Source organism: Mobula hypostoma, chromosome 9, assembly GCF_963921235.1.
Source record: "Mobula hypostoma chromosome 9, sMobHyp1.1, whole genome shotgun sequence".
In the NCBI taxonomy this organism is placed as follows: Eukaryota; Metazoa; Chordata; class Chondrichthyes; order Myliobatiformes; family Myliobatidae; genus Mobula; species Mobula hypostoma.
In genome coordinates, this window is record NC_086105.1 from 87,484,976 (window position 1) to 87,507,246 (window position 22,271).

Genomic DNA, 22,271 nt, shown 5'->3' on the forward strand with positions numbered 1-22,271 from the left:
AAAATCTTTATCCGGTCAAGATCTCAGGATAATATATATTTCAATCACTCCTGTTCTTTTTTAAATTATTTTTTATGAGTTTCTACAATACAACAGGAAAAAAACTCACCAGCAAAAAAGAGATTTATACAGTGCAAAACGAACATGTCTAATATACAGTTCATAACAGTAAAGAAAAAGCACCCAAAATAAAATCGTATTAAGTTAGTATCCTCCCCACCGTCCCACTGCACAACTCCAAGCCAACCATTTTGATGTAAAGTTAAACAGAGCTTTTGCCACCACAGAGCTGTAAATATTAAAAAAGTATATTGCCTACTACGTAAACTGTAATATATTTCACATGAAAAAAACCGTAAAACTTAACCAGAAAAAAAAGCTGAAAGTAAGGGAATAAAATACAAAAAAAAGGAGGATAAACCTTTAATCTAAAGAGGGGTTATGAAAATACTCAAGAAAAGGTCCCCACACCTTATGGAACTTCATGTCCGAATTAAGAAGTAAATAATGAATTCACAAAAGGGACTAATATCAGAATAGAACAGCGATAATTTAGTTCTAGACATATGAGCCCTATGTACAACCTTGAACTGCAAAAGACAGTGGCGAGCAGATAAAGAGGTTGAGTTAACGGACTTAAGAATTGAATCCCAAACCTCGTCAGACAGAGAAATATTTAAATCATGCTCTCAGGCAGTTCTAACTTTATCAAAGGGGGTACGCCTCAAGGTCGCTAACTTATTGCGAATAGTAGATATTAAACCCTTACCCAATGGATTTATACAAAGAAACGAGTCCACAATGTTTTTTTCGGGCATCTCAGGAAAGTTTGGTATTAAAAGGTTAATAAAATGTCTAAATTGAAGATACCTAAAAAAATGAGTATTAGGTAGGTCAAACTTTGCAGGCAATTGTTCAAAAGTTGCAAAACGATTATCTATGAAAAGATCTTCAAAAATCACTTCTGTTCTAAATTTCTAAAACTTTTCTTTATTCCAGGTATTGTTCTAGTAAATCTTCTGAGCTACTTCCAACACATTCTTCCTTAAGTAAGGAGACCAGTTCAAATCATGGCAGTGCAGATGTGGTTTTGCCAGACTTCTACAAAGCTGAAACATAACCTTTCTACTCTTGTATTTGGTGCCCCTAGCCATTAATGCCTGTATGCTAGCCTTCTTGCAAATCAAACATTAGGCCACCCTGGTCCCTTGGTATTTCAAAACACTCTGACATATGCCAGAAGAGTTGAGGCCATTGTAAATCAGCCACATTAAATGGTGGGACAGGCTTGAAGGGCTGTATGCATACTCCTGCTCCTCTTTCCTTGTTGCATAATCTCCAATTCTTAGCATTTAGATGATATGATTTTTTTTATCTTCTTGCAAAAATGGACCGTTTTACATTTTCCCTCCCATAATACTCCATTTGCCAAATCTTTGTCTACTCAACTTCTTCTTTAGCCTTGTCTTCATCTCAACTTGCTTTCCCACCTTTCTTTTATGTAATCAGCAAATTTATCAGTGTACTTTTAATACCTTCCACTGAGTCATTTGTATAAATTATAAGGAGATGAGGTGCAGAAACTGATCCAGTTGTACAGTGATTGAAGCAGAAAATGGTCGGTTTTGCCTACTACTTCCTGTTGGATAATCAATCATTTATCCATGCCAATTTGTTACCTCTACAGAACTGTACAAGAGTCTTAGGCACGTGTTAAAAAAAGTACTCACTCTTCCTTCAGTTAGTCCTGACGAAGGGTCTCGGCCTGAAACGTCGACTGCACCTCTTCCTATAGATGCTGCTTGGCCTGCTGCGTTCACCAGCAACTTTGATGTGTGTTACTGTAAAGTGAAGAAGCTTTCATAAATGAAAAGTTTCTGAATATCAATAAAACTATAACAGTAGTAAACAATAAAAAAACTAAATCAAATCAATTTTTGGTGTGACCACCCTTTGCCTTTAAACCGGCATCCATCCTCTCAGGTACACTGTCATGCAGTCTTATAGGAAAATCGGCTGGTAGGTTGCTCCAAACTTCTTGGACAACTTCCATAGTTCTTGTGCAAGACTTTGGCTGTCTCGATTGCTTCTGTCTCTGCAGGTAATCTCAGGCAGCCTCGATGATGTGAACAGGGCTCTGTGGAGGCCGTACCATCTGTTGCAGAATTCCTTGTTCTTCTTTTTGCTAAAGATAGTTCTTTATGACCTTGGAAGTGTGTTTGGAGTTATTGTCTGTGGCAGAATGAAGTGGGGACTGATCAGAAGCCTCTCTTGATGGGTACTGCGTGACAGATGAGAATCTGCTTCTATTTCTCAGCACTGAGAATTCCATTAATTCTGACCAGATCACCAACTTCATTTGCATAAATACAGCCTCAGACCTTCAAGGAACCTCTGCCATGTTCATGGTTGGCAGCAGACACTCATCCATGTAGTGCTTTCCAGCTCTTCTATGAACAAAATGCCTCCTGTTTGAGCCAAAAAAAAAATCAAATTATGACTTGTCTAGAGCACTTGCTGCAACTGTTCAGCACCCAATCCTTGTGTTTTTCTGTGTAGGTAAACCTTTTGGCTTGTTTCCACTCCAGAGGAACAGCTTTTTGGCAGCAACTCTTCCATGAAGAACACTTCTGATAAGACTTCTCCAGACTGTAGAGGGGTGTACTTGGGTTCCATTTGTTCCTATGAGTTCAGAACTGATAGCAGTGTGGGACGACTTCTGATTTAGAAGGGATGTCAGTTTGATGTATCTCTCATCAGCTGCACTCAGTTTCTGTGGCCGACCACTGTGTTTCTGGTCTTCAATCTTGCCTGTTTCTTTGTGATTCTTCAGAAGAGCTTGGACAGCACATTTTGAACTCCTGTCTGTAGCAAAATTTCTTCTTGGGAGAGATCTTGCTGATCCAAGATAACTTCTTTGATTAGATTAGATTAGATTCAACTTTATTGTCATTGTGCCAAGTACAGATACAAAGCCAATGAAATGGAATTAGCATCTGACCAGAAATTCAAAGAATAGTGTTATTTACAAAATAACTGCGAATAAAAAGTAAGTGCTACAGCACACAAATATAAAAGTACTGAGACAGTACAATATGGGTGCAATACTGCTTAGCGTTGTGATGTGAGGTTCAGCAGGATCACAGCCTCAAGGAAGAAACTCTTCCTGTGCCTGCTGGTGCGGGAACGGAGGCTCCTGTAGTGCTTACCGGATGGGAGGAGAGTAAAAAGTCCATGGTTAGGGTGAGATGCATCCTTGATAATGCTTTTCGCCCTGCCCAAGCAGCGTTTATGGTAGATATTCTCAATGGTGGGCAATTGGGTGCCGATAATCCGCTGGGCAGTTTTCACCACACGCTGGAGTGCTTTGAGGTCCGATATGGGACAATTGCCATACCACACTGAGATGCAGTTGGTGAGTATGCTCTCAATGGTACAGCAGTAAACGTCTGTCAGTATCCTGGGACAGAAGTGAGCTTTCTTCATGCTCTGCAGGAAATAAAGGCGCTGTTGTGCCTTTTTGATCAGGATGGAGGAGTTCAGGGACCAGGTGAGATCCTCGGAAATGTGGACACCAAGGAATTTGAAGCTTGATACACGCTCCACTACAGCTTTGTGTCTTGTTGCTGTGCCATTTTGTCAGAATTGATGATTTGAACAGTCACGTCTGCCACACCCTCACCTTTTAGTTGGTTGTCCTTCACTCACTTTGATTCCTCTAAGTTTTAGCTAATCACTTTAGTTCAATCAACTCATTAGCACCTGTTTGTTATCTTTGTTTCACTGGGTTAGATACATACAAGTTTCTATTTGAAAAGTGGTCTATTACTTAATATGTTTCTTTCATTAATGAAATACAAACATTTCTAAAAGTTGCTGGTGAACACAGCAGGCTAGGCAGCATCTCTAGGAAGAGGTACAGTCGACGTTTTGGGCCGAGACCCTTCATCAGGGTCTCTTACTAGCTCTTCTTTCAGTTAGTCCTGACGAAGGGTCTCAGCCCGAAACGTCGACTGTACCTCTTCCTAGAGATGCTGCCTGGCCTGCTGCGTTCACCAGCAACTTCTATGTGTGTTGCTTGAAATTTCAGCATCTGCAGATTTCCTCGTACAAACATTTCTCCAACACTTAATTTTTTTTGGAGAATGCATGTTTGAAAATCTAAAATTTGCTCTTTTCTACTGACACACTAATGCAGAAGATAAAAAATAAACATCAAAAACAAAATTTATATAAAAGTCTTGGGCGCGTATGACTTTTGCACAGTACTACGTACCACAATCTGTAATTTTTTACATTAATCTTTTGAAGTGGCTGCTTGTCAAATATGTACATTAAAGTATAGCGTATCCACCACTTCCCCTTTATCCACCACACATGTTGGTACTTCAAAGAACTCCAGAAAACCAGGCAAACATGATCCTTCATTCACAAAACTGTGTTGCCTTTGCCTGATTACCCTGATTTTTTTTTCTATGTACCCAGTGATATCACCCTTGATCAACACTTGACTTTCCAAGTGTTCATTAATCCTGTTAGATCATTTGCCTGTAATTACCTGGTTTATTCCTGCTGCCCTTATTGAATAAAAATATCATATTTGTTGTTGTTCAGTCACCTAGCACCTTGCCCATAGTCAGCAAAGTTTTAAAAAGCTTTGTCATGGCTCCACCAATTTCTGCCTTGACTCTCATAGTAGCCTGTGGCAGATCTCATTCGGTCCTGGATATTCTTCTGCCTTTGTGCTTGTTAAGGCATCTAATACATCTTCCTTTTTAATGTCCCTAGAACATGATCTAGAATATTCCGCACCCCCTCCTTGAAGTCGGCACTGCAATATTTTTCTTCTTTGTGAATACGGGTAAGGTCTCACCCACATCCTCTGGCTCCACACACACAGTGCCAATTTGGACCCTCATGGGCCTCACTCTTTGCACTGTGCTCTTAATTTACTTGTAGGATCTTTGTGACTTTTTTCTTAAACTTTCCTGCCAGTGATATCTTCATCCACTCTTAAGCCCACAATATCCCTTGACGTTGAACTCGTTGGATTTGCCTTCCTTGGCTTTCACCCTAACAAGAACACATTGGACCTGAATTTCCGCGATTTCACTTTTTAAAGTTTCCCACTTTAAAATTTAACTCCTCCTGGCCTTTCACACTGATGCAAACCCATTCAATATTTGGGCGAGTTAAACTCTCCTTCTATATAGCCTATTGCATTTATACTGGATTTACCCACATATCTTCTCTGTCTGCCACTACCTGTAGTATGCACCTGGCTAAGTGATTCCCTCTTTATTTCTAAATAAGAAGCCATAAGAAGAGCTCTCTAAGGTAATTTCATGGTCTTACTGTATGTTGCAATGTCCTCTCTTTTACTTACCTCCCTATCAACCTGAAGCTTTTTATATCCTGAATAATGATTACCAATCTTGGCTTTCTTTCAAACATACCTCTGTGATTGCAATTATATCACATTCCCATATACAGATCAATGCTCCAAGTTCATCTGTCCTTGCCAAAACAAGTTCAAAATGAATTTATTATCAAAGTACGTATATTTCTCCATATGCTACCTTCAGATTCATTTTCTTGCAGGCATTCACAGTAGAACATAAAAAAACTACACACAAAGACTGACAAACAAACAATGCGCAAAAGAAGACAAAGTATGCAAATAAATTAATAAATAATACTGAGAACACAGGTTGTAGAGTCTTTGAAAGTGAGTCCATAAGTTGTGGAATGAGTTTCAGTGCTGAGGTGAGTGAAGTGATCCACACAGATTCAGGAGCCTGTTGGATGAAGGGTACTAACTGTTCCTACACCTGGTGGTGTGGGACCTAATACCCCTTTTCCTCCTTCCTGATTGTAGCAGTGAGAAGAAAGTGTCTGCTGGATGGTGGATGACTTGCTTTCATGTAGATGTGCTCAATACCTAATTTACTTGCATATCTTCTCTGTCTTCCATTGCTCATGATAGGCTGGGCTGCGTCCACCAGTTTTATGTTCAAGGGCATTGGTGTTTCCATAATAGGCCATGATGCGACCAGTCATAATACTCTCCACTCTGCATCTATAGAAGTTTATCTAGAGCTTTAGTGGCATGCCAAATGTGTGCAAACCTCTAAGACGCAGAGGCATTGTCGTGCCTTCTTCATGATGACATATGTGCTGGTTCCAGGACAGATATGATAATGTCAAGGAATTTAAAGTTACCCCCTTTCCACCCCCGATCCCCTAATGAGGACTGGCTCATGGACCTCTGGTTTCTTCCTCCTGTAGTCAATAATCAGCTCTTTGGTTTGTGAAGTTACCATTACTAGGGAGAAGGTTCTTAGGACACTGAAAGGTCTGAAGGTAGATAAGTCACCTGGACCAGATGGTTTACACCACAGGGTTCTGAAAGAGGTGGCCGAAGACATTGTAGAGACGTGAGTAATGATCTTTCAAGAATCACTAGATTTTGGAATGGTTCCAGAAGACTAAAAGATTGTAAATGTCACTCCATTCTTCAAGAAGAGAGAGAGGCAGAAGAAAGGACACTATAGGCCAGTTAGTCTGACCTCAGTGGTTGGGAAGATGTTGGCATTGATTGTTAAGGATGTGATTTCAGAGTACTTGAAGGCACAAGATAAAATAGGCAATAGTCAGCATGGTTTCCTCAAGGGAAAATCTTGCCTGACAAATCTGTTTGAATTCTTTAAGAAATAACAAGCAGGATGGACAATGGAGAATCAGTTGATGTGTGCTTGGATTTTCAGAAGGCCTTTGACAAGGTGCCATACGTGAGGCTGCTTAACAAGCTACGAGCCCATGGTATTACAAGAAAGATTCGAGCATGGACGATGCAGTGGCTGATTGGCAGGAGGCAAAGAGAGGGAATAAAGGGAGCTTTTCTGGTTGGCTACCGGTGACTAGTGGTTTTCCACAGGGATCTATGTTGGCACCACTTCTTTTTAGATTAGATTAGATTCAACTTTATTGTCATTGTGCCAAGTACAGATACAAAGCCAATGAAATGCAGTTATCATCTAACCAGAAATGCAAAGAATAGTGTTACTTACAAAATAACTGCGAATAAAAAGTGCTACAGTACACAAATATAAAAGTACTGAGACAGTACAATATGGGTGCAATACTGCTTAGCACTGTGATGTGAGGTTCAGCAGGGTCACAGCCTCAGGGAAGAAGCTCTTCCTATGCCTGCTGGTGCGGGAGCGGAGGCTCCTGTAGCGCCTACCGGATGGGAGGAGAGTAAAAAGTCCATGGTTAGGGTGAGATGCATCCTTGATAATGCTTTTCGCCCTGCCCAGGCAGCATTTATGGTAGATGTTCTCAATGGTGGGCAGTTGGGTGCTGATAATGTTATACGTCAATAATTTTGATGATGGAGTTGATGGTCTTGTTACAAAGTTTGCAGACAATATGAAGATAAGTGGATGGGGAAGGTAGTTTTGAGGAAATTGGCAACACAAGGATTTGGTCAGGTTTGGAGAATGGGCAAAGTAGTGGCAGGTTGAATACAGTGCTGGGAAGCGTATGGTCATGTACTTTGGTAGGAGAAATAAAAGGGTTGACCATTTTCTAGATGGGGAGAAACAAAAATCTGAGACTCAGGGATTTGGGAATCCTCATGCAGAATTCCCTTAATGGTTAATTTGTAGGCTGTGTCTGAGGGAGGAAGGCAAATGCAATGTTAGTATTCATTTCAAGAGGACAAGAATATTAAAACAAGGACGTAATGTAAAGAAAGGTCTGATGAGGCCTCACTTGGAGAATTGTGAGCAGGTTTGGGCCCCTTATTGTAAAAAGAGTTTGCTGAAATTGGAGAGGGTTCAAATGAGGTTCACAAAAATGATTCCGGGATTAAATGGCTTGTCTTATGAAGAGCATTTGATGGCTCTGGCCTGATTTCACTGGAATTCAGAAGAATGAGGGGTGACCTCATTGAAACCTATCGAATGGCCCTGATAGAGTGGATGTGGAAAGGATGTTTCCTATGTGGTAGTTCCTAAGACCAGAGGACACAGCATCAGAATACATCATCATCATCAGGTGCCATGCCATGTCCAGTTTGAGCTTTGACTGCCATGGGCCACACATTCCTGTTTCAGGTGAAGTGGATCAATTCATTGGTATTCATTTCCAGTTCTCTGGCTGCTGTCTCCATCATCATTTGTCTTTGTCTTCCTCTTGTTTTCTTCCCTTCAATCTTTCCCATAATTACCGTGCATTCTAACTCCTCTTTCCTAATCACATGCCCAATGAAGTTACGTTGCCTATTCATGATCTCATACATTATTTCTCTTTTTGCGTTTGCTGTGTTCATGATATCCTCGTTAGATATTCATTTCATCCATGATATTCTTTGCATCCTCCTCAAAAACCACATCTCTGCTGCTTCAATTCGTTTCCTCATGTTACTAGATATTGTCCAACATTCTGAGCCATATAACATAACTGGATAAACATAACATTTCAGTACTCGTGAGGCGGGTTGTCATGCCTAGTTTAGTATTGGTCAGTATACTCTTCTCGTAAGGATGTCTTTTGCAATCCCTATTCTTTTGATGTCCATGTCGCACCTGCCATCTGATGTCACCCAGCTTCCTAAGTAGCAAAAGTTCTGTACTTGTATTATGTCTTCCCCGTTTATTCTCAGCCTGCAGATAGGATTCTCCTTTTTGAATATCACCATACATTCTGTCTTTTTGCAATTGATAGATAGACCCATTTTTGCACTTTCTTCAACAACTATATCAATTAAGTTTTGTAGTTCTTCCTCCGTACTTGCAATTAACACAGTGTCATCCACATATCTAAAATTATTGATGTTTTCACCACCAACTTTGATTCCCAAGATGTCTCTTATTTTTTGTAATATTGTTTCACTGTACACATTAAACAAATTGGTAGAAAACACACCCTTGTCTAACGCCTCTCTTGATTTTCGTAAACTGACTCACTTCTCCATCTATTCTTACAGCGGCAGTTTGTTCCCAGAACAGATTTCTGATTAGACAGAGGTCTTTCGAATCTAGATCTGGAGTTTTCTGTAATATTTCAAATAATTTAGTGTGCTTCACTTTATCAAATGCTTTTGTGTCGTCGATAAAACAAACAAATCTTTTTGCACTTGAATAGCTTGTTCTGATAGTATCCTTAACATCAATATACAGGGATGTCCTTTTAGAATGGAGATGAGGAGGAGTTTCTTGAGCCAGAGAGTAATGAATCTCTGGAATTCATTGCCAAAGGCAGCAGTGGAGGCCAAGTCTTTATGTATATTTAAGGTAGAGGTTGATGATGCGAGGAAAAATGTATCAATCATAATGAAATGGAAGAGCAGACTCGATGAGCCAAATGGCCTAATTCTGGTCTATACCTTATGGTCTTATGGTTTTGCTGACAGAGGTTATTGTTGTGACACTGTTCAACCAGATTTTCAACCTGCCAATTTGACACCACCTTTGATTTAGTCAAAAACAGTGGTGTCATTAGTCAACTTGGCCACACAGCCATAAGTATAAAGTGAGTAGTGCAGGGGCTAAACATACAGGCTTGTGGTGCACTTGTGCTGTTTGTGATTGTGGAGGAGAGGTTGCTAATACATGCTGACTGGGGTGTAAAGGTAAGCAAATCAAGGAAACAGTTATACAAGGAGCAAGGCATTTGACAAGGTACCCCATGCCAGGCTTATTGAGAAACTAAGGAGGCATGGGATCCAAGGGGACATTGCTTTGGTTGGGTGAACTTGGCTTTGTTCCCTTGGAGCAACGGAGGTTGAGAGGTGACCTAATAGAGGCGTATAAGATGATGAGAGGCATTGATCGTGTGGATAGTCAGAGGCTTTTTCCCGGGGCTGAAATAGCTAGCAAGAGAGGGCATAGTTTTAAGGTGCTTGGAAGTAGGTACAGAGGAGATATCAGAGGTAAGTTTTTTATGCAGAGAGTGGTGAGTTTGTGGAATGGGCTGCCAGCCATGGTGGTGGAGGCGGATAGGATAGGGTCTTTTAAGAGACTCCTGGACAGTTACATGGAGCTTAGAAAAATAGAGGGCTATGGGTAACCCTAGGTAATTTCCAAGGTAAGGACATGTTCGGCACAGCTTTATGGGCCAAAGGGCCTGTGTTGTGCGGTAGGTTTTTCTATGTTTCTAAGGAGGTATCAAGGCCTAGTTGTTGGACCTTGGTGATTAGTTTTGAGGGGGTGATAGTGATGAATACAGAGCTGTGGTCAATGAAGAGCATTCTGATGTTTGGGTCTTCTCTATGCAGACGTTACAGAGCTGAGTGAGAAGCCAATGACATGGCATTTGCTGTTGACTTGTCATAGGCAAATTGGAGAGGATCTAAGTCACTCCTCAGGTGGGAGTTGATATGTTTCATAACCAGTCTCTCACAGCTCTTCACCACTGTGGATCCAAGTGCTCCTGGAAGATAGTCATTGGGGCAGGTTATCACTTTCTTCTTGGGCACTGGTGTGATTGAAACCTGCTTTTAGCAGGTGGTACCTCAGCCTGCTGAAGTGAGAGGTTGAAGATATCAGTAAACATTCCAGCCAGTTGATTAGCACAGGTCTTCTGTACTCGGCCAGGTTCTCCATCTGGGCCAGATGTTTTCCATGGTTCACCCTCCTGAAGGACGCTCTCACATCAGCCTCAGAGACTGAAATTACAGGGTCATATAATCCAGTCAGATTCTATGCATTACAATAAAGACAATTCCTCTCGTGCCTTTACATACCCTCACCTGCACCATCTATCGGACTGACCTAGTTTTCCTTCTACATTCAGTGGCCTATTAGTTACACCTGTACACCTCGTTAATGCAAATATCTAATCAGCCAACATACATCAAAGTTGCTGGTGAACGCAGCAGGCCAAGCAGCATCTATAGGAAGAGGCGCAGTCGACGTTTCAGGCCGAGACCCTTCGTCAGGACTAACTGAAGGAAGAGTGAGTAAGGGATTTGAAAGCTGGAGGGGGAGGGGGAGATGCAAAATGATAGGAGAAGACAGGAGGGGGAGGGATAGAGCCGAGAGCTGGACAGGTGATAGGCAAAAGGGGATACGAGAGGATCATGGGACAGGAGGTCTGGGAAGAAAGACGGGGGGGGGTGACCCAGAGGATGGGCAAGGGGTATATTCAGAGGGACAGAGGGAGAAAAAGGAGAGTGAGAGAAAGAATGTGTGCATAAAAATGAGTAACAGCTGGGGTACGAGGGGGAGGTGGGGCCTAGCGGTAGTTAGAGAAGTCAATGTTCATGCCATCAGGTTGGAGGCTACCCAGACAGAATATAAGGTGTTGTTCCTCCAACCTGAGTGTGGCTTCATCTTTACAGTAGAGGAGGCCGTGGATAGACATGTCAGAATGGGAATGGGATGTGGAATTAAAATGTGTGGCCACTGGGAGATCCTGCTTTCTCTGGCGGACAGAGCGTAGATGTTCAGCAAAGCGGTCTCCCAGTCTGCGTCGGGTCTCACCAATATATAAAAGGCCACATCGGGAGCACCGGACGCAGTATATCACCCCAGTCGACTCACAGGTGAAGTGATGCCTCACCTGGAAGGACAGTTTGGGGCCCTGAATGGTGGTAAGGGAGGAAGTGTAAGGGCATGTGTAGCACTTGTTCCGCTTACACGGATAAGTGCCAGGAGGGAGATCAGTGGGGAGGGATGGGGGGGGGACGAATGGACAAGGGAGTTGTGTAGGGAGCGATCCCTGCGGAATGCAGAGAGAGTGGGGGAGGGGAAGATGTGCTTAGTGGTGGGATCCCGTTGGAGGTGGCGGAAGTTACGGAGAATAATATGTTGGACCCGGAGGCTGGTGGGGTGGTAGGTGAGGACCAGGGGAACCCTATTCCTAGTGGGGTGGTGGGAGGATGGAGTGAGAGCAGATGTGCGTGAAATGGGGGAGATGCGTTTAAGAGCAGAGTTGATAGTGGAGGAAGGGAAGCCCCTTTCTTTAAAAAAGGAAGACATCTCCCTCGTCCTAGAATGAAAAGCCTCATCCTGAGAGCAGATGCGGCAGAGACGGAGGAATTGCGAGAAGGAGATGGCGTTTTTGCAAGAGACAGGGTGAGAAGAGGAATAGTCCAGATAGCTGTGAGAGTCAGTAGGCTTATAGTAGACATCAGTGGATAAGCTGTCTCCAGAGACAGAGACAGAAAGATCTAGAAAGGGGAGGGAGGTGTTGGAAATGGACCAGGTAAACTTGAGGGCAGGGTGAAAGTTGGAGGCAAAGATAATAAAGTCAACGAGTTCTGCATGCGTGCAGGAAGCAGCGCCAATGCATCATCGATGTAGCGAAGGAAAAGTGGGGGACAGTTACCAGAATAGGCACGGAACATAGATTGTTCCACAAACCCAACAAAAAGGCAGGCATAGCTAGGACCCATACGGGTGCCCATAGCTACACCTTTAGTTTGGAGGAAGTGGGAGGAGCCAAAGGAGAAATTATTAAGAGTAAGGACTAATTCTGCTAGACGGAGCAGAGTGGTGGTAGAGGGGAACTGATTAGGTCTGGAATCCAAAAAGAAGCATATAGTTTTGAGACCTTCCTGATGGGGGATGGAAGTATATAAGGACTGGACATCCATGGTGAAAATAAAGCGGTGGGGGCCAGGGAACTTAAAATCATCGAAAAGTTTAAGAGCGTGAGAAGTGTCACGAACATAGGTCGGAAGGGATTGAACAAGTGGTGATAAAACCGTGTCGAGGAATGCAGAAATGAGTTCAGTGGGGCAGGAGCAAGCTGAGACAATAGGTCGGCCAGGACAGGCAGGTTTGTGGATCTTGGGTAGGAGGTAGAAACGGGAAGTGCGGGGTGTGGGAACTATAAGGTTGGTAGCAGTGGATGGGAGATCCCCTGAGCGGATAAAGTCGGTGATGGTGTGGGAGACAATGACCTGGTGCTCCTTAGTGGGGTCACGATCGAGGGGTAAATAAGAGGAGGTATCCGCGAGTTGTCGCTGTGCCTCGGCAAGGTAGAGGTCAGTACGCCAGACTACAACAGCACCCGCCTTATCTGCGGGTTTAATAATAAGGTTAGGATTAGTGCGGAGGGAGTGGAGAGCAGAGCGTTCCGAAGGAGTGAGGTTGGAATGGGGACAAGGTGCGGTGAAGTCGAGACGGTTGATGTCCCGTCGGCAGTTAGCAATAAAGAGATCCAGAGCAGGCAGAAGACCAGAGCGGAGTGTCCATGAAGAAGAGGAGGGTTGAAGACGGGAGAAGGGGTCATCGGTGGGGGTGGAAGAGTCCTTGCCGAAGAAGTAGGCTCGGAAACGGAGACGGCGGAAGAAAAGTTCCGCATCGTGGCGAACACGGAACTCGCTGAGGTGTGGGCGAAAGGGGACAAACGTGAGGCCCTTACTGAGAACAGAGCGTTCTGCCTCTGACTGTTGAAGGTCGGAGGGGATGGTAAAGACCCGGCACAGATGAGAGCTGGGATCAAAGGGGGGAGGGGGGAGGCTGGGTGTGTCAATGGAGAGGGGAGGGTTGGGGTGAGAGGAAGGTGGAGCCTCTGAGGGCCCAGGAGTTGACGGTGGGATCTGAGGAAGACGGGGCTGCGGAGTGGTGGTGGGGGAAGGGGAGACGGGAGTCACAATAGCAGCACATAAAGACCCGGCCTGGAGTTCAAGGCTGGAGTCGCAGTTGGTGGTTGCGCAATCACTTCGAATGTGGAGCGTTCACCAGCAACTTTGATGTATGTTGCTTGAATTTCCAGCATCTGCAGAATTCCTGTTGTTTGCATCTAATCAGCCAATCGTGTAGCAGCAACTCGATGTATAAACGCATGCAGACGTGGTCAGGCGGTTCAGTTGTTGTTCAGACCAAACGTTAGAATGGGGAAGAAATGTGATCAAAGTGACTTTGACTGTGGAAGATGGGTGCTGGATGGGTTCAGAATCAGAGTCAGGTGTATTGTCACTAGCATGTGTCATGAAATTTATTAACTTAGCAGCAGCAGTTCAATGCAATACATAATATAGAATAAATAAATTACAGTATATGGACATTGAATAGATTAAAAACTGTGCAAAAACAGAAATAATATATACTAAAAAAGTGAGGTAGTGTTCACGGGTTCAATGTCCATTTAGGAATCAGGTGGTAGAGGGGAAGAAGCTCTTCCTGAATCGCTGAGTGTGTGCCTTCAGGCTCCTGTACCTCCTACCTGATGGTAACAGTGAGAAAAGGGCATGCCCTGGGTGCTGGAGGTCCTTAATAATGGACGCTGCCTTTCTGAGACACTGCTCCCTGAAGATGTACTGAGTACTTTGTAAGCTAGTACTCAAGATGGAGCTGACTAGATTTACGGGTTGGTTTGAGTATCTCAAAAACCGCTGATTTCTTTTGGTTTTCACCAGAACAGTCTCTAGACCAGGAGTTGGCAACCTTTATGCCTCTGTGGGCCGGATCGCGTAATAATGAGCGGACGGTGGGCCAGATAAATGCCATAAAAAACTTGAAATATGGGAATTATCCATTTAAATACATCTAGTTATGTTTTGCCTCAAATTAATGAATAATGCATGCTAGAAAATCATTTGTGCTTATGCAAGGAAGCCAATTAGTAATCAAAGAACTCAGTTTAGTTGCAAATTATTTTAGTCAAGGCATCTTTTGAATCTATTAAAAGGACACAAAGAATCTTTACACATAAAACGTATGAACATGATGCATTGAATGGTGGTAAATTAAGTATAATAAAAAAGAAAATTTTAATGCAAACAGTCGATAAATCAATGTGAAACTTGCTGCTGTTTGTTGCTTGAAAGCTTCTCAATATTGGGTGTCAGACTTGTTGACGCCAAGAGCAAGACATTATCCAGATGGGCATCAGTCAATCTTGTTCTCAAATGGTTCTTGGTGTGCTTCATTTCTGAAAATAATTGCTCACACAGATAAGTGCTGCCAAACAATGATGGCATCTTTTTTGCATGGTCTACTAAGTTAGGATACGTCCCACTTGGATGAATATATTTTCTATAAAAGTCAAGCACTGACACATCTTCAGAATGAAATTTTGATCTCAGTATGTCGTCATACTGCATCTCAATCAATTCCATTTGAAAAATTTCTGATGCAGTGTCCACTTCCACATCAAATGGAGTAGCAAACAGCTTGAACTCATTTGCATGCAAGCGAAAATCGGCAAAACGAGATGAAAACTCTTTTCTCAATTCTTGGACCTTTGTCTCATTTTCTAGGCAAATGAGACAAACTGGTTTCCCAGCTTGCTCAATGAAGGAGTAACCTAGTGTCCAAGTGTCTTGGAAATTTCGACACTCAGGTCTCCCTTCCTGTGTTTCGCATTCATTGCCATTAGAATTTTTTTCTTCGATTTTATTTCGAAACGCGAGTTATTCAACAAGTATTGTAGCACATGTAAATATCTGGATATTTAGCGTGGATTTCTTGTTAAAACATAGTGACGCTGTTTCTGTTTACAAATTTGAATGATCCCATCTGAAAATCTGCATGTACACGAAGAATACTGCATCTAATACATATTATTAAGGTAGTCTGCCTTCCTGTCATTCGTATATACCAGTGTTTGGTTTGGAACAAAACGGAACCTGGGGCCAGTGTAACAAGACTGTCCATCAGTATGGTCGCATGAAACACTCAGAATAAGGAAAAATCGCTTGCGGGCCAGACCAGCATAGTATCCCAATATTTGCTGGCAGGCCAGTCAAAGTACCTTCGCAGGCCGGATCTGGTAGGTTGCCTACCCCTGCTCTAGACCTTACAGAGAATGGTGTGGAAAAACGTCCGTGAAAATGCTTTGTTAATGAGAGAGGTCAGAGGAGAATAGCCAAGTTGGTTCAAAGTGACAGGAAGGCAACAGTAACTGAAATAACTATGAGCTACAACAGTGGTGTGCAGAAGAGCATCTCTGAATGCACAACATGTCAAAGCTTGAAGTAGATGGGCTAGAGCAGCAGAAACACTCAGTACTTAATAAAGTGGCCACTGTGTATATTTGTACCTCCTTACAACATACATAACTGTACACTTACATTGTAGGCCATTTCCCCTGAGCAAACCTTCCTCCAAAGATGTTGATCCCATTCTGTTTCATGTGCAACATGCTTTGCTTGTACAGCCCTATTTTACTCTATAATAATCCTATGATCGAAAGATTGAAAGTCCTCTCTTCTAAATCATCTAAGTGTGTGATTGATTACTTCTGGTATCAATGTGCTTTTGAGCTTTAGAATAGTTATGTAGCCAGACCAAACTCTTATTCTGATATCCACTTGCACATGATACAAGAAGTAATCCAGAGATCACATCCTTGGAGGTCTGGCTCTTTTAGTCAATGAATGTCCTCACTTCCTGCATTCATCACGTTGATGCAGGATACCATCAGCCTTTCTACCTATTGATGTGGACCATAATTTCTCTCCTTCCCTTTTAGAATGCCCTGTGACTGCTCTGAGACATTCTTGATCCTGGCACCAGTACGGAATTGTATCATTTTGAAATTTCTTTCATGGCTGATGAACTGCTTACCTGCTCCACTTGCAATATAGTCTCCTAGCACGATAGTTCTCCTAGTCTTTCCTTTCAGCTTCCTACTTGGTTTAACATCTTATCTAAAAGTAGCTCATTCAAAAGTGACATTGGATTCATACAGCAATGAATGGTTGTTGATTTTTGAAGCTAAACTGCAAAATATTTTCTTTGATTAGACAACGTTGTGTAACACTGCACTGGATAATCCAACACAAAGAACAAAGGAACAGCTGATTAGGTCAGCTCTCAAATTTCTGGACACAGACATGGTTTGGTGAGTGGCATTTGCTGAGGTGAAATTGTTAGTTGTTCCATGTGAGTGTGAACTTCACATATAAATGAAGCTAATTCAGTTAACGAATTAAACTCTGACATTATCTTCCAAGCACTAAATTTGGCATGTGCAGCACTGGGTTGGGATGGGAGAGAAGCAGACAATGACTTGTTGGATAGGGTTGAGTAAATGTGACTAGGACTTTAGAAAAACGGATGATTGCCTGGGTGGCCAGTTGAATGGCAAATGCAGTTCAGTGAAGCATAAGGTTTAGGCATCAATGCATAGAATTAGTGGCAGGCCACATGTCACCTCAAACTATTAAGTTTCATCTGTCCCCTTTCAGCTTTTCTTTCATGGTACCACTCACCAGCAAAGTAAATATTAATTGGTGAAATGTAAAAGGGAGAGGTTTGGGAGTTTCATTAGAAACTAAAGATGTTTTAATTGCTGATTGTTAATATTGATATTAATTGAGATTGCTTTGATGATTTTTTTTTAACTAAAAAGGTAGTCCAGGTTAAAGTACAATTGAAGTAATGGGGTGACTTCAGGATCTTAAATAATGAGTCTTAACTGACCCTGCTCTGCACCTGTTCATTTTTGTGTAGCTACAGAGTGGTGGAGCCACCTGGCTTAGTGGAGCTCCAGAAAAACGAATGGGATCCTGTTGTTGAATGGATAGAGAACAGGTAAGGTTTGATTCTCTGTGGAACCACAGCTGGTCAATATAGTAAACAACAACAGGAATTCTGTAGATGCTGGAAATTCAAGCAACACACATCAAAGTTGCTGGTGAACGCAGCAGGCCAGGCAGCATCTCTAGGAAGAGGTACAGTCGACGTTTCAGGCTGAGACCCTTCGTCAGTCCTGACAAAGGGTCTCGGCCTGAAACGTCGACTGTACCTCTTCCTAGAGATGCTGCCTGGCCTGCTGCGTTCACCAGCAACTTTGATGTGTGTTGGTCAATATAGTACTTCATATGTGTTTGGTTTGACTATATGTCCTTAGAGTTGAAAGGGGTTTTAAAACTTCTGCACAATTGGTGCATTAACAGCCTTTAAACAAGAGTAGCTACATTTCATCAGCAAATGTTTAAAACATATCACAAGAAGTTGCAGATGCTGGAAATGTAAAATAATAGCAAATTTTTGAAAACACAGCAGATCAAGTTGCAACTATGGAAGAGAAATGGAGTTAATGTTTTAGGTTGAAGACCTTTTATCAGAATTGGGAAGGTGAGAAAAGAAATTTGTGAGGCCGCAGGGAAGTTGGGGCACGTGCTCTAAGCAGTAGTAGTCTAAGAACAAGCATTTCTGATTCCTTCTGTTTAAAATTGCTTGACACATTTTTTCCTAACAGATATAATGTTGAGATTGGCTTCTCCACAAATATTTTGGGACCAAACATTCCAAGCAAGTCCAAGGAGACCTTTGAAAAACATCTCTCTTCATATAACTTTTGGGCACTTATAGGTATGTGATTAATTAATCCTTGGCCTCTGTTGTGTATTCTTGATCAAGTGACAAAATATAAAATGAGGATTCATTCTGTCCTCTTTAAATGGACTATTGTTGTGCTTCATAAGCTTAAGGTTATCCACAATTCTGCTGTTCTATTTCTAACCCTTGCAAGGCTCTGTTCTCTTTCACTCCTGCACTGGCTCAAACACTGGCACTGCATTGATTTTAAAAATCCTTTTGTTTCCAAGTCCCTTCATTGTCTCATCTCTCTATCACTTCGTTCAGCCTTGGAGCACGTGGGTGAGTGTGCATTTTTCCAGTCAGTGCACAGCCTTGACTTTAGTCTGTCCATCTTTGGTCGTCTTGGCCCTAAACTCTGGAATTCCCACCTAAACTTCTTCAGCTTCTCTCCATTAAGGCATTCCTCTCTGGATAATCTTTTGGTCATTCACCCGATTTGTCATTTTGTGGTTCAGTTTTATGTTTTATTGGATAGTGCTTCAATGAGAGTTCTTTGGGACTTTTTGCTGCATCTATTGTGTGACATAAATGAGAATTATTGTGGTTTAGTTGTCTTCGTACCAGGAGCTACAGTCATAATTTGCATCGCTGTATTGCTTCATCTACTCCACAATATTTTGGAGGACAAAGAATAGGCAGTCATCAAATGGAGAGCTGAAGGTTTATGAACACATGAATGATGAGCTGAAAAACTTGTTGTTCATCCTATTGCCATACATAGTTTTGAAAGCTTGTTTCTTGAGATAGCAATGCCAAGAAATTCTAGCGCACCCTTATTGGGTACCAGTGACTTTATTTTCAGCATCTACAAGAATCTGCTTGGTACTCTGTTCAGAAATTGGGCTCCAGTTGACTCAGAACCAGAAAACTGAACAGAAGTATAGCTGCTGGTATGCCACCTTCTTGATTGCATCAATATATCAGATCCTCTTGAGATATTGACACCTAGGAACTTGCATCTGTTCACGCTTTCTGCCATTGACCCCTCACTGAGGACTAGTGTGTGTTCTCCTGAGTCCCTCTTCCTGAAATTCACAATCCATTCCTCGGTCTTCCTGAAATTCACAATCCATTCCTCGGTCTTCCTGAAATTCACAATCCATTCCTTGGTCTTCCTGAAATTCACAATCCATCCCTTGGGCTTCCTGAAATTCACAATCACTTCCTCGGTCTTCCTGAAATTCACAATCCATCCCTTGGTCTTCCTGAAATTCACAATCACTTCCTCGGTCTTCCTGAAATTCACAATCCATCCCTTGGTCTTCCTGAAATTCACAATCACTTCCTCGGTCTTCCTGAAATTCACAATCCATCCCTTGGTCTTCCTGAAATTCACAATCACTTCCTCGGTCTTCCTGAAATTCACAATCCATCCCTTGGTCTTCCTGAAATTCACAATCACTTCCTCGGTCTTCCTGAAATTCACAATCCATCCCTTGGTCTTCCTGAAATTCACAATCCATCCCTTGGTCTTCCTGAAATTCACAATCACTTCCTTGGTCTTCCTGAAATTCACAATCCATCCCTTGGTCTTCCTGAAATTCACAATCCATTCCTTGGTCTTGCTGCCATTGAGTCCAAGGTTGTTGTTGCAACACCACTCAATGAGCGAATCTATCTCACTCCTGTATGCTTCCTCATTGCCATCCTTGATTCTGCAAACAACAGTGGTGCCATTGACAAATGATTAGATGGCATTTGATCTGTGCCTAGCTACACAGTCATGTGCAGAGAGAGTAGGTCAGTGGGCTAAGCTCACATCTTTGAGGTGTGCCTGAGTTGATTAGGAAGGAGGAGATGTTAGTACCAATCTGCACTGACTCTTGTCTCCTGCCGAGGAAGAAAAGGATTTAGTTGGAGAAGAAGGTACAGTGGTCCAGGTTTTGAAGGTTGTTTATTAGTATCGAGGGGATGATGGTGTTGAACACTGAGCAGCAGCCTGATATGTGTATTGCTGGTGCAAGGCAGAGTGGAGAACTAGTGAGACTGCATCTGCTGTGAACTGTTGTGTCGATCGACGAATTGCAGTGGGCCCTGGTCTTTGCTCAAACAGGAATTAATTCTAGCCATCACCATCCTGTCAAAGCATTTCACAGTAGGTCTGAGAGTTACTGTGGGTTAGTTGTTGAGGTTCTTTTTGTGCACTGATATGATTGATACCGTTTAGAAGCAGGTGAGAACCTGCAGCAGTGAGACCGAAGATGCCATTGAACACTCCAGCTAGTTGCTTGACAGAGGTTTTCAGTACTTTGCTAAGTACATCCTATCACTGAGCCAATTTTGAATTATTTTTCCCTTGGATTTCATGTAACTTAACCTGCCAAACCAGTCTAACACTGGGACTTTTTATCAAAGGCCTTGCTTGGGTCCAAATAGACAACATCCACTGCTCGACCCTCAATGACCTTTTTGCTTAATTCTTAAAGTGAAAAGCTAATTCTATGACACAATTGAATGCACAGCAACTCTGGCAGGGTCTGATCAAGGCCTGATGCCTTGTGAGACTTCACTCATCCTCTTGAAGGATGTTATCGTTTGTCTTTGAGACAGGGATATAGTTTTATGCTGCCTTTCACAGCATGCATAAAAGGTGTTGAGCTTATCAGAGAGTGAAGCATTGCTGCCATTTATGCTGATAAGTTTCACCTTATAGGTACTAATGGGATGCATACCCTGCCTGAGCTGTTGTACAGGTACGACCTTCTAGAAATACTTAAGGGTATGAGCAGTGTTGATTGAATATAGAACATTACAGCATTGTACAGGCCCTTTGGCCCATAATGTTGTGCCAACCTTTTAGCCTACTCTATGATCAATCTAATCCTTCCCTTCTATATAGCCGGACATTTTTCTATCATCCATATGCCTGTCTAAGATATTTTTAAATACTGCTACTGTCTGCCTCTACCACTACCCCTGGCAGGATGTTCCACGCATCTACCACTGTCTGTGTAAAGAACTTACCGCTGACACTCCCCCCACCCCCACCCCCACCCCCCCATACTCTCCTCCAGTCACCTCAAAATTATGCCCCATTGTGTTAACCATTTCTACCCCGGGGGTAAAAATCTCTGGCTATCCACTCTATCATCTTGTACACCTCTGTCAAATCACCTCTCATCCTCCTTCACTCCGAAGTAAAAAGGTCTAGCTTACTCAACCTATCTTCATAAGACATGCAGCATCCTGGTAAATATACTCTGCACCTTCTGTAAAGCTTCCACATCCTTCCTATAGCGTGGTGTCCAGAACTGAACACAATATTCCACATGTGGCCTAACCAGGGTTTTATAGAGCTGCGACATTACCTCACGGCTCTTGAGTTCAATCCCCTGACTAATGAAGCCCTGTAACAGTGTTTTACCCCCGGTAAGGGAGTTCTAAACTAGGGGACATAGATGTGTATGAGAGGGGAAAGTGTTTCATACAGAGGGTGGTATATGGCATAAGCTGCTTAGAAATAGTGGTTGAAGCAGATATAATAGTATCATTAAAGAGGCACTTGGATAGCATGTGGTGGTGGAACTCGGAGGGATATGGAAATTGGGATGAGCTGGGTTAACAGGGACTTGTTGGCCAAAAGGCCTGTATCTGCGCTGTATTGCTCCGAGTCTAAGGATGTGTCGCTGTCTTTGTACCTTTGTGGTACTTCCTTGGAAAACACTATGTAGTGGAAGAATGACTGAACATAACAGATGTGAACCTATTTGCCATGATCTTAGTTGACTTTCTGCTGGTCATTAGAGGGTGTCATCGGATATGCTCTGTGGATTTTATTGACCCCCCCCCGGCCACAATGTGTAAAATGAAGGAGTTGCTTCCCTTTACTTTCAAGGACAGATTCTCTTTCAAAAGATTTTTTTGTAGGGAGATTATGTAGAGGAAGAATATCTTGTTCATTAAGTATATAATATAGCTTCCTTTGTAATTAAAACTGCCTTTGAAAAGGTGAGAAAAACCTTGTTGAAATTGTTACCTTTGTTA

General features: G+C 42.5%; 1 protein-coding gene across 1 annotated transcript in view; it reads left to right on the forward strand.

Moving 5' to 3' along the window:
• The window catches only part of atpaf2 (ATP synthase mitochondrial F1 complex assembly factor 2), a 55,120-nt gene that overhangs the window by 18,032 nt on the left and 14,817 nt on the right, over positions 1-22,271 (forward strand). Inside the window, exons 4-6 of the mRNA XM_063057361.1 lie at positions 16,706-16,803; positions 17,415-17,495; positions 18,166-18,278. Of these exons, the coding sequence (XP_062913431.1) occupies positions 16,706-16,803; positions 17,415-17,495; positions 18,166-18,278 (292 nt within the window). The remainder of the gene's footprint in view (positions 1-16,705; positions 16,804-17,414; positions 17,496-18,165; positions 18,279-22,271) is intronic.